Below are 12,661 nucleotides of genomic sequence, written 5' to 3'. Positions count from 1 at the left end.
TTGTTCTTTGTCAGTATGTCTTTCTTTGTTGTTCTTTGTCAGTATGTCTTTCTTTGTTGTTCTTTGTCAGTATGTCGTTCTTTGTTGTTCTTTGTCAATATGTCTTTCTTTGTTGTTCTTTGTCAGTATGTCTTTCTTTGTTGTTTTTGTCAGTATGTCTTTGTTGTTCTTTATCAGTATGTCTTTCTTTGTTGTTCTTTGTCAGTATGTCTTTCTTTGTTGTTCTTTGTCAGTATGTCTTTCTTTGTTGTTCTTTGTCAGTATGTCTTTCTTTGTTGTTCTTGGTCAGTATGTCTTTCTTTGTTGTTCTTTGTCAGTATGTCTTTCTTTGTTGTTCTTGGTCAGTATGTCTTTCTTTGTTGTTCTTTGTCAGTATGTCTTTCTTTGTTGTTCTTTGTCAATATGTCTTTCTTTGTTGTTCTTTATCAATATGTCGTTCTTTGTTGTTCTTGGTCAGTATGTCGTTCTTTGTTGCTCTTTGTCAGTATGTCTTTCGTTGTTGTTCTTTATCAATATGTCGTTCCTTGTTGTTCTTGGTCAATATGTCGTTCTTTGTTGTTCTTGGTCAGTATGTCTTTCTTTGTTGTTCTTTGTCAGTATGTCTTTCTTTGTTGTTCTTTGTCAGTATGTCTTTCTTTGTTGTTCTTTGTCAGTATGTCTTTCTTTGTTGTTCTTTGTCAGTATGTCTTTCTTTGTTGTTCTTTGTCAGTATGTCTTTCTTTGTTGTTCTTTATCAGTATGTCTTTCTTTGTTGTTCTTTGTCAGTATGTCGTTCTTTGTTGTTCTTTGTCAGTATGTCGTTCTTTGTTGTTCTTTATCAATATGTCTTTCTTTGTTGTTCTTTATCAGTATGTCTTTCTTTGTTGTTCTTTGTCAGTATGTCGTTCTTTGTTGTTCTTTATCAATATGTCTTTCTTTGTTGTTCTTTATCAGTATGTCTTTCTTTGTTGTTCTTTATCAGTATGTCTTTCTTTGTTGTTCTTTGTCAGTATGTCTTTCTTTGTTGTTCTTTATCAGTATGTCTTTCTTTGTTGTTCTTTGTCAGTATGTCTTTCTTTGTTGTTCTTTGTCAGTATGTCGTTCTTTGTTGTTCTTTGTCAGTATGTCTTTCTTTGTTGTTCTTTGTCAGTATGTCTTTCTTTGTTGTTCTTTGTCAGTATGTCTTTCTTTGTTGTTCTTTGTCAGTATGTCGTTCTTTGTTGTTCTTTGTCAATATGTCTTTCTTTGTTGTTCTTTGTCAGTATGTCTTTCTTTGTTGTTCTTTGTCAGTATGTCGTTCTTTGTTGTTCTTTGTCAATATGTCTTTCTTTGTTGTTCTTATATTTTGGAGACTGTAGATTTCACAAAATATATGTACTATACCTGGGAGACAGTAGATTTCACAAAATATCTGCACTATGTCTGGGAGACTGTAGATTTCACAAAATATATGTACTTTACCTGGGAGACTAGATTTCACAAAATCTCAGTACTATACCTGGGAGACTGTAGATATCACAAAATATCTGTACTATATCTGGGAGACATTAGATATTACAAAATGACTGCAAAAACATGAGTATTCTTTGAACAGATCAGTTTTGCTGAAGTGCAATATAAAAAGACAAAAGATAGAAAAAGCAAAACTGTATGAAATATTCGGGTCTCAAGTTTAATGTGAGCAAATTAAATAGGGTTTGTAATGATTAAATGTGTCTCTTTCATACACCAACTATACAACCTAATGTTAAATATTTAATTTCAATTTGTTTACTACAAAACTCTTTTTACTCATTCTTCCCTGTGTGCCTAGAATTCATGGTAGTAAACAAACAGCTGTGTAATTTAATTTGGCATTACTGGGACAGAAACATACATATAACATAATTATACTTGTAAATACATACGTGTAAAAATACATTCAGATCCATAAATATGATATCATTAGTATGCCTTGTTAGCATTTATATTTCATAGTAAATACTTTGGAGAGATCAAACACAAAACAGGCAATAAACCTCCACATCTGTTTCACTGTAACAACATTTGAAGTATGAAGTCAATTCTACCTCAAAACAAACAAATGTTTTACTATTTGAACGTTGATGTCAGATGTGATGAGGTGATGAGAGATCTTGGTGATCACCATTGATTTTATCATTATATGTTCTTTGAAAGTTAGATCTTTTCGTTTTTTCCTCTTCTGGTTTTGATTTTAATTATAAGAAATTTGAATATTCTTTTGAAGATATAGTGATGATGATCTTTAACTGACAAGTTTAGGATGGTAATCTGAAAACCATTTTTTCCTCATCAGTCCAAAAACGGGCACAACTAGATATCAAAGGGACCTACACATCAATGTTTGAGAGAGATCATCAATCAGTACTTTATAAGAAATAAGGATAACAATCTTTACTAGGCGAAATCCAAGAAGATTGCCTGTCGGCCATTTCATTTTTTTTTTATCAACCCCGAAATCAAACAGGCACAACTAGGGACCAAGAGGAACCAATACAAGAAATTTGAGAAGGATCTATGCAGTATTTCTCAAGAAATAGCGATAACAAACTTTTAAAGTCAAAATCCAAGATGGCCACCGGTAAGCCATTTATTTTTGTGATCAGTCCCAAAATTCAAAAAGGCACAACTAGGGACATACATATGAAATATGCAAGATCTATTGAGTACTTCTCAAGAAAAAGTGATAACAATCTTTCAAAGTCAAAATCAAAGATGGCCTTCTGTCGGCCATTTTGTTTTTCTGATTAGTCCCAAAATTGAATGTGAACAACTAGAGACCAAGCGGAACCTACATATAAAATTTGAGAAAGATTCCTCTCTTTTGAAGAAATAGCAATAACAAACTTCATTGAAAAAATCCAAGATGTCCACCTGTCAGCCATTTTGTCTTCTGATCAGTCCCGAAAACATACGTCCACAACCAGGGACCAATAGGAACCTACGCATGAAATTTGAGAAAATACATCCAGCACTTCTCAATTAAAAAAGCCCACCATCTGATGATGGTTGGCTAAAAATGTCACTCAACACTACCGATGTATGTCAATAGGTATTTTTTAAATGAAATTGTTATGTAATTTGACAATAATTGTAGAGAAAATACAAGTGATCTCAGAAGGATCTTGGAATCCACCATTGTTTCTTTATTTCTTCTTTAAAATACACCATATGTTTCTCAAGAAATAGTGATGAATATTTTTATTGAAATTAATTCAGCCATCTTGTCAAGTTCTTTTTTTTTTTGACTGATCATCCCAAAATAAAATGGGCTCAACTCGGGACTAAGGTGAATCTATATATGAATTTTGAGCAAGATATATCTAGTGCTTCTAAAGAAATAGTGAAAACAATCTTTCGTTGTTGAAATCCAATATGGCTGCCTGTAGGCCATTTTGTTTTACTGATCAGTCTCAAAACCGAAAAGATACAACTAGCACCCAAGTTTTTTCTAGAAATTTTATTGTGAACTTGTACTCCTCTTCTAATAACTTATCCTGTTTGTAAACACTTCTAGAATGTTAAAGGAATGTGAAAATTTCCCCTTTTTGGTCCCAAAACCTAGCCCTAATTGGGCCATATACTAAATTTGGTCATCAGGGAATCCACCTTGCCAAAGCCATAAAATAAAACATTAAACATTATGTTTATAAACGTGGAAGATATCAAGTTATTTGTTCAGTAGCAATACAAACTACATTAAATTTAATCTCCTCCAACAGGAAACCCATGCAAATGAACTGATATTTAATCCTTATCATCTAATTGACATGTCATTACTTCTATCATTTTTCATAATGGCAAGAGAAGAATATGAAAAGTTCCTCGATAAAGCAGTTTGAGCTTCAACACCTAAAGGAATCAGAACATTGATTAAACAATTTTGTTTCCTTTCCCTGAATATATCAGGTAAAGTATGCTTCAATTTCATTCAGTGGCTATTTACATCGTGTAAACACTCTCCAAAAGGCTGAAATTATGTATTGTCTCTAGCAAAGTAACAACAAATATCAATCACATTCTTATAACATTTACAAGGTTGCACCCCTTGATGTTAATCTCCTGTGTGGCTGATAATTTCATGAAATTCATACCCAGTGTACTGGTGGATATGGGAAACAATATCATTTTAGGCATGATTTGTCAAAGGTCAAGATTGTGGATGAAACTAATAATAAGAAAAAATTGTTTTGGCTTAAATTCCTGAGTGAAAAGCTTGGATCATAATCACACAAAATCCAAAATTAGTATTTGGATTGCTATACACCACACACATGATGGCCTGAAAGTTCAAGTTATTATTTCTTTCTTTGAAATTAAGTCTGGATGTCATATATAAATAAAACAGTAAACAAAATTCAGACTAAATGGATAAGTTCCTTAAGGAGCCTACAGTAAAATCATGGATTGGGTAAATCAGTCGTCACATTCTGATTTATCAGAGTTTCGTTAGTACTAAATATTTACAGAAATAAAACGAACCCACAATGTATTTCCATATTTTTATTTTAGACATTGAATGTTCCATCATGTTTCTATATTTCTCACACATAAAACCTGTGAATGGTACATGAATACATGACTTTACAGTTCAGTGCAACTTCTCCAAACAGATCCTTCTCAGGACTGATCACCCCTTGAAAATGAACAAAAAGGTGATGTTTGGAATTATTTTTATTACATAAATAAAATTCCCAATACATATCCCTCTAAATTCTGATTACAGAAATGGTTTTGTAGCCGATATGTGTGAAATATACTGAAAATTACTTCTGTAAACTGGCCTCACCTGAGAGATCAAGACCAAAGGTCCGACCAGCGGACTGTGAAATCAAACCTGTGACCACAGTCATAAGCTTTGAGCCCAATGCATATCGGTCTTAGGTAGGCTTTGTACATAATACCTATCCTGATCAGGAGAATTATAATAAACATTATACATTATTATCACAAATGACAAAATGAAGGAGTTGTTTCCCCAAATCAGAGCTACATAAAAAAGCAAATAAATAATTAAACAGAGCTAGACACCAGTTTGGCATCTTATTTACAGGTGATGGAATATGTTACCAGGTACGTTAATATGTACAAAATGGAAACAATGGAATGGAATATTGTTTTAAAACACAATATTGCTACACTGGTTAATGAAACACCTATTCATTAAATATTTTGGTTGTAAACACTTTCAGACAAACCAACCAAGATAAGTTGATTCTGGACATGTGTTTTGCTTAGTTTAAGTTAGGCCAAGTTCTGTGCAATGCCAGGAAATATGCAGCTTTTTTATGAATGAAAGTCATATATTCTACACAAGTATCATTGTTTATTTTTCACTTCATCAAAATATCTTTATACTATGAAGTTTTTTAACCTTTAAATAGACATGTACTGAAATGTTCTGAGCTATATTTAGAGTCCAGAACGGTATATTTTGTTCAATGCTGCAAGCCGAACCCTCCTAAACCAGCCAAACATTCATGTCCTATGTATGAACAGTTTGGAGAAATTGCACTATACAAAAACAGTTCCAAACACAGTGAAAATGATCTTACTTTTGTACTAAAACAGTTCCAAACACTGAAAATGATCTTCTTGTCAAACTAAAACAGTTCTAACATGACAAACACTGTGAAAATTATCTTCCTGTCATAAAATCTACCAAAGTACAAATTCTAATGAAGAATTTACAATTGATATTTACCAAAGGTTGCATCTAGGTTACTGTATGGTATTTACATGAAATAGTTTTGTTGTATACATCACGAGGTTAATCAATAACCAGAATGTCTTTACAGGACATCTGCATTTCTATATTTTTTTGTCAAAAGAAAACAGATTTTCATTAAAACAGAGTAAAACTAAACATAAATTTTTCTATCAGAATTTCTATGACACAGTATTAAGATTAATATTGTAAGTTTTTAATTGGTAGAAAGAACTTTTTCACCTCTACACTCAATTTCAGAAAATTGTTTTGAATGAAGTCTTCATTTTTCATATCTTAAAACAATGATTTCTAACAAAGAAACCAATAACTTGTTAATAGACTGTTTTTGTGCATGTTAACTTAAATAAAGATGACTTTGTTCATCTGTGACTTACACTGCTGACAAGTACACTAGATACAGTGTATTACTGATCTACATCCGTCACCTATCTGATATATGTAGTGATGACAATAAACAGTTACCATTATAACATCATAATGAACCAACATTTCACATGCATTCATCAAGCTCCATCTTAAACTGCCAACTTAATTAAAGTGAGAAAAACATGGAACAGTCCTCAAACAGCTTATATGACATCATCAGTTTTCCTATAGAGTATGTGATCCCATCAAACCGCCAGCACATCTGTTTGAATTTCATGACTTAGCTGTGTTTGTAAGTCACTGAGCTTCTTCTTTAACACACCAAGTCCTGAGAACACAATGTTTTCTGGTCGTAATGACCCACAAGCCTCCACATTTAAGAAGAATTTGTTTGGTTTTCCAGTCTGATTGAAGGGAGCTTCATCTACATAAATGAAAGAGATTCTATTTCAGACAATGGTCCAATAATAATAGCTGGGATGTGGCTAAGCTAACCACAAGTAATGACTCAGTTTTTTCATCATTCCTGAACATATCTCCTTTTTTCTCGAATATATTCTTATGAAAGTATAGAATTCTTACAACTCTTACAATTACAATCAAGAATGATCAAGTTGGTGTAAACAATTTGTTTCTAATTAAATGTGCCTTTTTATTAAATGAAACAGTTTGAACAGTAGTAGTAGTAGTAATAGTAGTAGAAGAAAGAATAGGAGGAGGAGACTTACGTGTGTCTTCATCTAGTTCTGAGAATTCACTCTTGGGCCTGCAATATTCAAAAGATACATATGTATTTGATATTTAAATTGAAAGTGAAAATTGTTTAGAAAGCCATTTAACATCCCAAAATGGTGATCATACAAAACCATTAAATACAGCAGTTTTTACTCCACAATAACCATCCAAAATTTTCCTCTTAACAGCGGAGTTCATGTCCAAAATGCTCATCCTCAGTACAACCAGTTAACACTTCAAGTTTGACTCCCAACCTTAAACCATATCCAAAGAGACTTCCAACTGCAAACACCACCAAATAGACTCCCAGAACTAAACACAATAAACAGATTTCCCAACTACAAACACCATCAAATAGACTCGCAAATCTCAACACAATAGAACAGATTCCCAATTACAAACACCATCAAATAGACTCGCAAATCTCAACACAATAAACAGATGTCCAACTACAAACACCATCAAATAGACTTCCAAAACTAACCACAATAAACAGATGTCCAACTACAAACACCATCAAATAGACTCCCAAATCTAAACACAACAAAACAGACTTCCAACTGCAAATACCTTCGAATAGACTCCCAACTTTAAATACCACCAAATAGACTCCAAACTTCAAACACCATCAAATACACTTCAAACATTAAACACTATGGGGTTATTACAAATTAAGGACAAATCACTAAAGTATAAAGAAATGTTTTCATTATCTAAAAACTCTGTAATGCAATATAAATTATGATTTACCATTCTTCTGGTTTGGGGAAAGTTGTGTGGCGCAATGAATTGTCTGGATCATATTCGAAGGAAACTCCAGCAGTGGGGTTCCATTTAGCATGCTCTTTGGCAAATCCTTTTCTCGCAAATGCTTTCACTTTCAGTTCCTGGCCTTTCCTCAGTTTGACAATCAGAATATCTACAAAAAAATGCATTGAAGCCGTTTCAGAACAAGAAAGCTTGTCTATTGATGACAGTTTCAATCATGTGGATACCAACTGATATTAACAGATGCATATACTGGTACACCTATCAAAATTCTTATCACTCAACACCATGAAGATTTGATCATATATAACTTCACCTGAAAAAATAAAGATCTAATGTTTAAATAGAAAAAAAAATGAAAATTTCACTTTTTGAATGAACATTTCCCAATTTCACTCTGCTTATTGGTGCATGTAACCAATATCTACTCTCATATGCTAACTATCAACATCCTAGTATACATACTTAATATATACATGTACTTGCATTTTATCACTTGCAACAGAAAGTTTACCTCCAAAAATATGCCAAAATTCTAATTTCAAAAACAAGTGTTCCCATTTTTATATGCTTCCAAGTATCAGCATCTTTGTTCACTATTCAGTTATAAACTTGACCATTTCCTTGCAACAAAACTTTAAACTAAATGACAACATAGATGTCAGGCTGATTCTATAAGCCGCTGATTTCTTTACAACACATTTGCACCTGCCAACTAAATATGGCTACTCAATCCATTTGAGTTATATCATGCAGCTACAAGTGATTTTTCACACATCTATTTATTGTACAGATATGAAGTATATAAATTCCAGATAAATCAACTGAGAGTAATTGGCTTCTTTCCAGTTCACTTACAATGGTACTACTGCTTTGATCAGACAAAACTTCTAATTTCGTTTTCAAAATCATCATGTGATAAATGTGCTATTCACTGTATTAACACAAGCTAATTTCGAACTGGCTAAGAGTATTTCCATCAATTTTGTTTGTCCAAACTGACCACAGGAAGATATTTTGGTGCTGGCTTGGTACAGAACATCCAGACATCTGGCATTTGTCTGAAATATCCCTTGTAGAAATTATATTCCTTGAAATAGTTACAAACATTTTTTACTTGTTAATTTTTGAAGATAAAACACATGTTTGGAAATAAAGTACAATAACATTCTGATGTTCAATACCTTTGCTGGTAATCATTCTGTATGAAAGGCTTTGTTCAGTCAAGACCTGAAATATGTCAACATGATAATGGACTTACCGTCTGTGTCTTCATATTCACTGGCTTCTTCTTTATGTCTCGATGTCACCTGAAAATGATATTACCAGGTCTTAACAACAGAGAATAACATGTCAATAGATTATCTACTGGTCTCAATATCAAAGAATTCTAAAACCTTGTTTCTAAAAATAGTTCATATATGGGCAACAAAGGAGAGTAACTTTTTACTGACAATAGCATCAACAGGACTTGACAAATATCAGACAGTAGTGAGCCATGTTACTTACTGGAACAACTTTGGGGTTACTTGAAATCAGATCAGCACTGGTCACATGACATGTTCGGTCATCTGTACATTTTACCTCCAAGTTAAACTCCACAGAACAATCAGGACAAAATTCCTCACAGGTACAGTCCTGCAATAATGATTCAAACCTACTTAGTAATATAATTATCTCTCAATATTCATACATGTATGCTATATCAACCACACCATTCCCATTCCATCCTTATTCATTATTATTGATAACAGTGATCTATTACATCAAATATTTTTCTCTCTTGATCAAGGTACACAACATTGAAATATAAATCGTGTTTTGATATAAATGTGTTTCAGTACTACAATAGCTGACTCTTGTAATAGTCTAGATATACTGCATATCACTTGGACACTAAATTGGTTCTGTCATCAATGTAGTTACCCTAGAGTACTGCATTCTGTCAACCATCTCATCACTGGTCAGTGGGATAAGACCAATACGATGGGCAATGAACTCATCAAACAGGACTGTAGAGTTGGCTTCTATCTGTACCCAGTCTATGGCTGTAACAGACAATGGACATGATTAACTTCATCAAATGATTAGCTTCATCAATAAGAGGACTGGTGGACATGATTCATAAATGAACTAGGTCAAAAAGAGGCCCAATAGACATGTTTCACACATTCACTAGGTCAACAAGAGGCCTTATGGACATGTATCACATGTTAATTAACTTTGAAAACAGGAGATCTGATGGACCTATATCACACATTACCTCAGTATACAGGAGGCCCAATGGACCTGTATTACATTGTGGTCTCTGAAAGAGGTATCAATACCCTCTCCAGTATTGTGTTTTGGTTTTTTTGTTTACTACTTTCCAGATGATAAATGCAGGTGATCATTCATCAGTGTTACATGTTTCACATGTGTAGTACCAGACCAGAGAAACATTCTCTTATGGCAGTTCTTCTGTTTGGAAACAGACTTACATTTAGATGAACATAAATAAAGAGAATATTAAATAAAAAAATATAATGGTGAATTCTTTTAATATCACTTTGTTTCTGATACAGATCACATCAGCATACCCAATATAATTAATCACTTTTCCACTATTTGTGGAAATCATTACATTGTGTTTAGGTCATTTGTGATCATTCAAAGGTAAAAGAAACAAAGAATAATTAAGGTTTTGATAAAACAAGTGAAAAAATATAATTTCTATATCAATGTTTGTTAACAGTTAACAATATAAAACAAACAAAAGAAAAGCCTACAGAGAAGTCTCAATCAATGGTTGGTAGTTTCAACACATCAAACATCAAATGTCTGTATAATCACATCACCAGTACTCAAGATAGAATTCCCTGTATTTACAGATTGTTTTCTATCACAAAACAAGAGTATTTATCTATAGTGCCCTCAACTATGGATGCTCTGGATAAAAGAAAAAGAAAATACAGAGACTTGTAACATAGTTCAGGGTTAAATAAAGTTTGGGTTTCATCTTTGATCTGGTGACCTTCACCTGAAGTCAGGCAAGTTCTTATTTGATTCCAACTAATCATTATTTAGTATTTCTATACTAAAATACAGTCTGAAGTTTTCTATACAAACCTATTGTGGGTACCTCTGCTATGCATACTCTTCTTATACCATTGCAAACACTGAAACAAAAAGAGCAATGAAATTAATATTGTCTAAGAAATTTTTTATCTGTAGCTTGGAAGCACTATAGTACAATCGAGTATACCCTGGTAGAACAACACATATCTTTGGTCTATTTAAAGAACAACTTCATGAGCTATGTCAGACGTACATGCCACTCGCATTAAGTACAGGATATACATGTATCCTTCACATACATCTCTATTCTAACCTCCCAGTGATGTTCCAAACTGCGGGTTCACATCTATAGATTATTTAGCTCTACATTAACATTTCTATATCAAGTAATCATTTGAAAACTTTCAGGATTTCATTGAAATAAGTTGTAATGTATTTCTGAAAATGTGCATAGAGAATAATAAATGGGAAGGATCAGAAGGAGAAACAAATAGGTTTCAAATTTGGGAAATAGGTTGCTTAGCTTGAAGAACCTACAATAAGAGATCCTACAACAAGAGTTAATTCATCTTGCTATTTAGTCATTAAATAAAGAATTTTTAAAGGAAGAATAATATCTGAAATAATTTCCTTAATAGAACCTTGGCTGGTGATCAGTTCCATTGTTTATACAAAATTGAGTCTCATTCTACAAGAAACTTGGGCAATATCCTTATACAGAAGAAGAATTTCTAAGCACTTGCTACATTTCCCTTATTCTGCCAAACACTTCTTGGGACTCCTGGATTACACAAAATTGTGTTTCTTTCATCCAGATATGCTTCTGATCAAATTGTGACAGTATCCTGGCATTCCAACAAAAGGAGAAGGAATTTAACAAATTTTCTCTATTTCACCTATATAGCCCTGACCCTCTTGTCCAAAGGGATCAAACCCATTGATTATTCAAAACTGATTACCCTTCAAACAAGGATGCATCAGACCAAATTGAGACAGAATCCTGAAAATTCTACAGAAGAATTTCAAATAATTTGAAGAATTTACTCTATTTCCTGTATTGTGCCCCACTTTTCAAGGACCCATGGGGGCTGAGACCCATCATTTATACAAAATTGAGCACTTACACACCTGTCGATCCATGTGCACTATGCATGTGAAATTCTTTCAACAATTCTCTTTTGATTGCTAACCCTAAAGGGAGTTTCTTATTCACCTTATTCTAAATAGAAACAGAATTCTCACATTCTCAAGTTATTTTTGTTCTTTTGAAGAACAGCAGATATCTATTAAAACTTAATTAGTTTGGAGACAACAAAAGTAGCATATTGATAGCCACATTCATTCAATATATTGATTTTCAGTCTTTTCATCATCTTGCTAATCTGAAAGTTTGTTGTATTGGCTTTTCAGGAATAATGCATTGAAATGAAACCAGAGAAAATCCTTAAGAATCAACATTATTGAGTTGATTCAATGAAATTTTACCAGATATATATTGGTACCTGACATATATACCAGAAGGTTATTCCAGAGCACCACTATCATATCACAATGTTTTCTCGACTGAAAGTGAAAATAGGATGTCAGCACATGGTCGTATTTATCAGTATATACAAAGAAAAATAATTGGCATAGACTGAATACATGTGTTAACATATTCAACCTGAGATCTGTATCTTCTATGACAAATTTGATATTCTCATCCGTTAGTTGAGATATCTGCACAGTGGGCTGATTTGCGTAAGGCATATTTCAGCGTTCTCCTTGTTTCGAATCTTGCACAAGTCTGCATTACACGGCTTCCGCTTGACACCAGATGGCGTTATTTGGATTATTGTAATATTTACTCTAGGAAGAACAGGCTAGATCGAGTGGTAAAGTTTCTAATTTTTAATGAGAACTTGGAGCAATATCATCTAGGTAATGTTTGTAAAGTCGTTTGTCTTCAGCGTTATTGAAAAGATAACAAATTCCTTTTTTATAATTGAAAAAAAGAAAACATTT

At 32.9% G+C, this 12,661-nt stretch overlaps 1 protein-coding gene across 1 annotated transcript; it reads right to left on the bottom strand.

Annotated features, from left to right (window-relative positions):
- Positions 1–4,488: 4,488 nt before the first annotated feature.
- On the bottom strand, positions 4,489–12,425 carry LOC132559663 (DNA-directed RNA polymerase II subunit RPB3-like). The gene is made up of 8 exons (XM_060224279.1): positions 12,321–12,425; positions 10,709–10,758; positions 9,527–9,648; positions 9,110–9,238; positions 8,862–8,910; positions 7,583–7,751; positions 6,826–6,863; positions 4,489–6,521 (listed from the first exon to the last, which is right to left on the bottom strand). Exons 1-8 carry the CDS (start codon positions 12,404–12,406, stop codon positions 6,343–6,345), a joined length of 822 nt encoding a protein of 273 aa, XP_060080262.1. The 5' UTR covers positions 12,407–12,425; the 3' UTR covers positions 4,489–6,342.
- Between the last annotated feature and the right edge of the window lie 236 nt (positions 12,426–12,661).

The sequence above is a fragment of the Ylistrum balloti genome, unplaced genomic scaffold (assembly GCF_031769215.1).
Source record: "Ylistrum balloti isolate Yb309-2 unplaced genomic scaffold, AGI_CSIRO_Ybal_v1 Utg370948, whole genome shotgun sequence".
NCBI lineage: Eukaryota > Metazoa > Mollusca > Bivalvia > Pectinida > Pectinidae > Ylistrum > Ylistrum balloti.
This window is presented reverse-complemented; position numbering and strand designations above follow the sequence as displayed.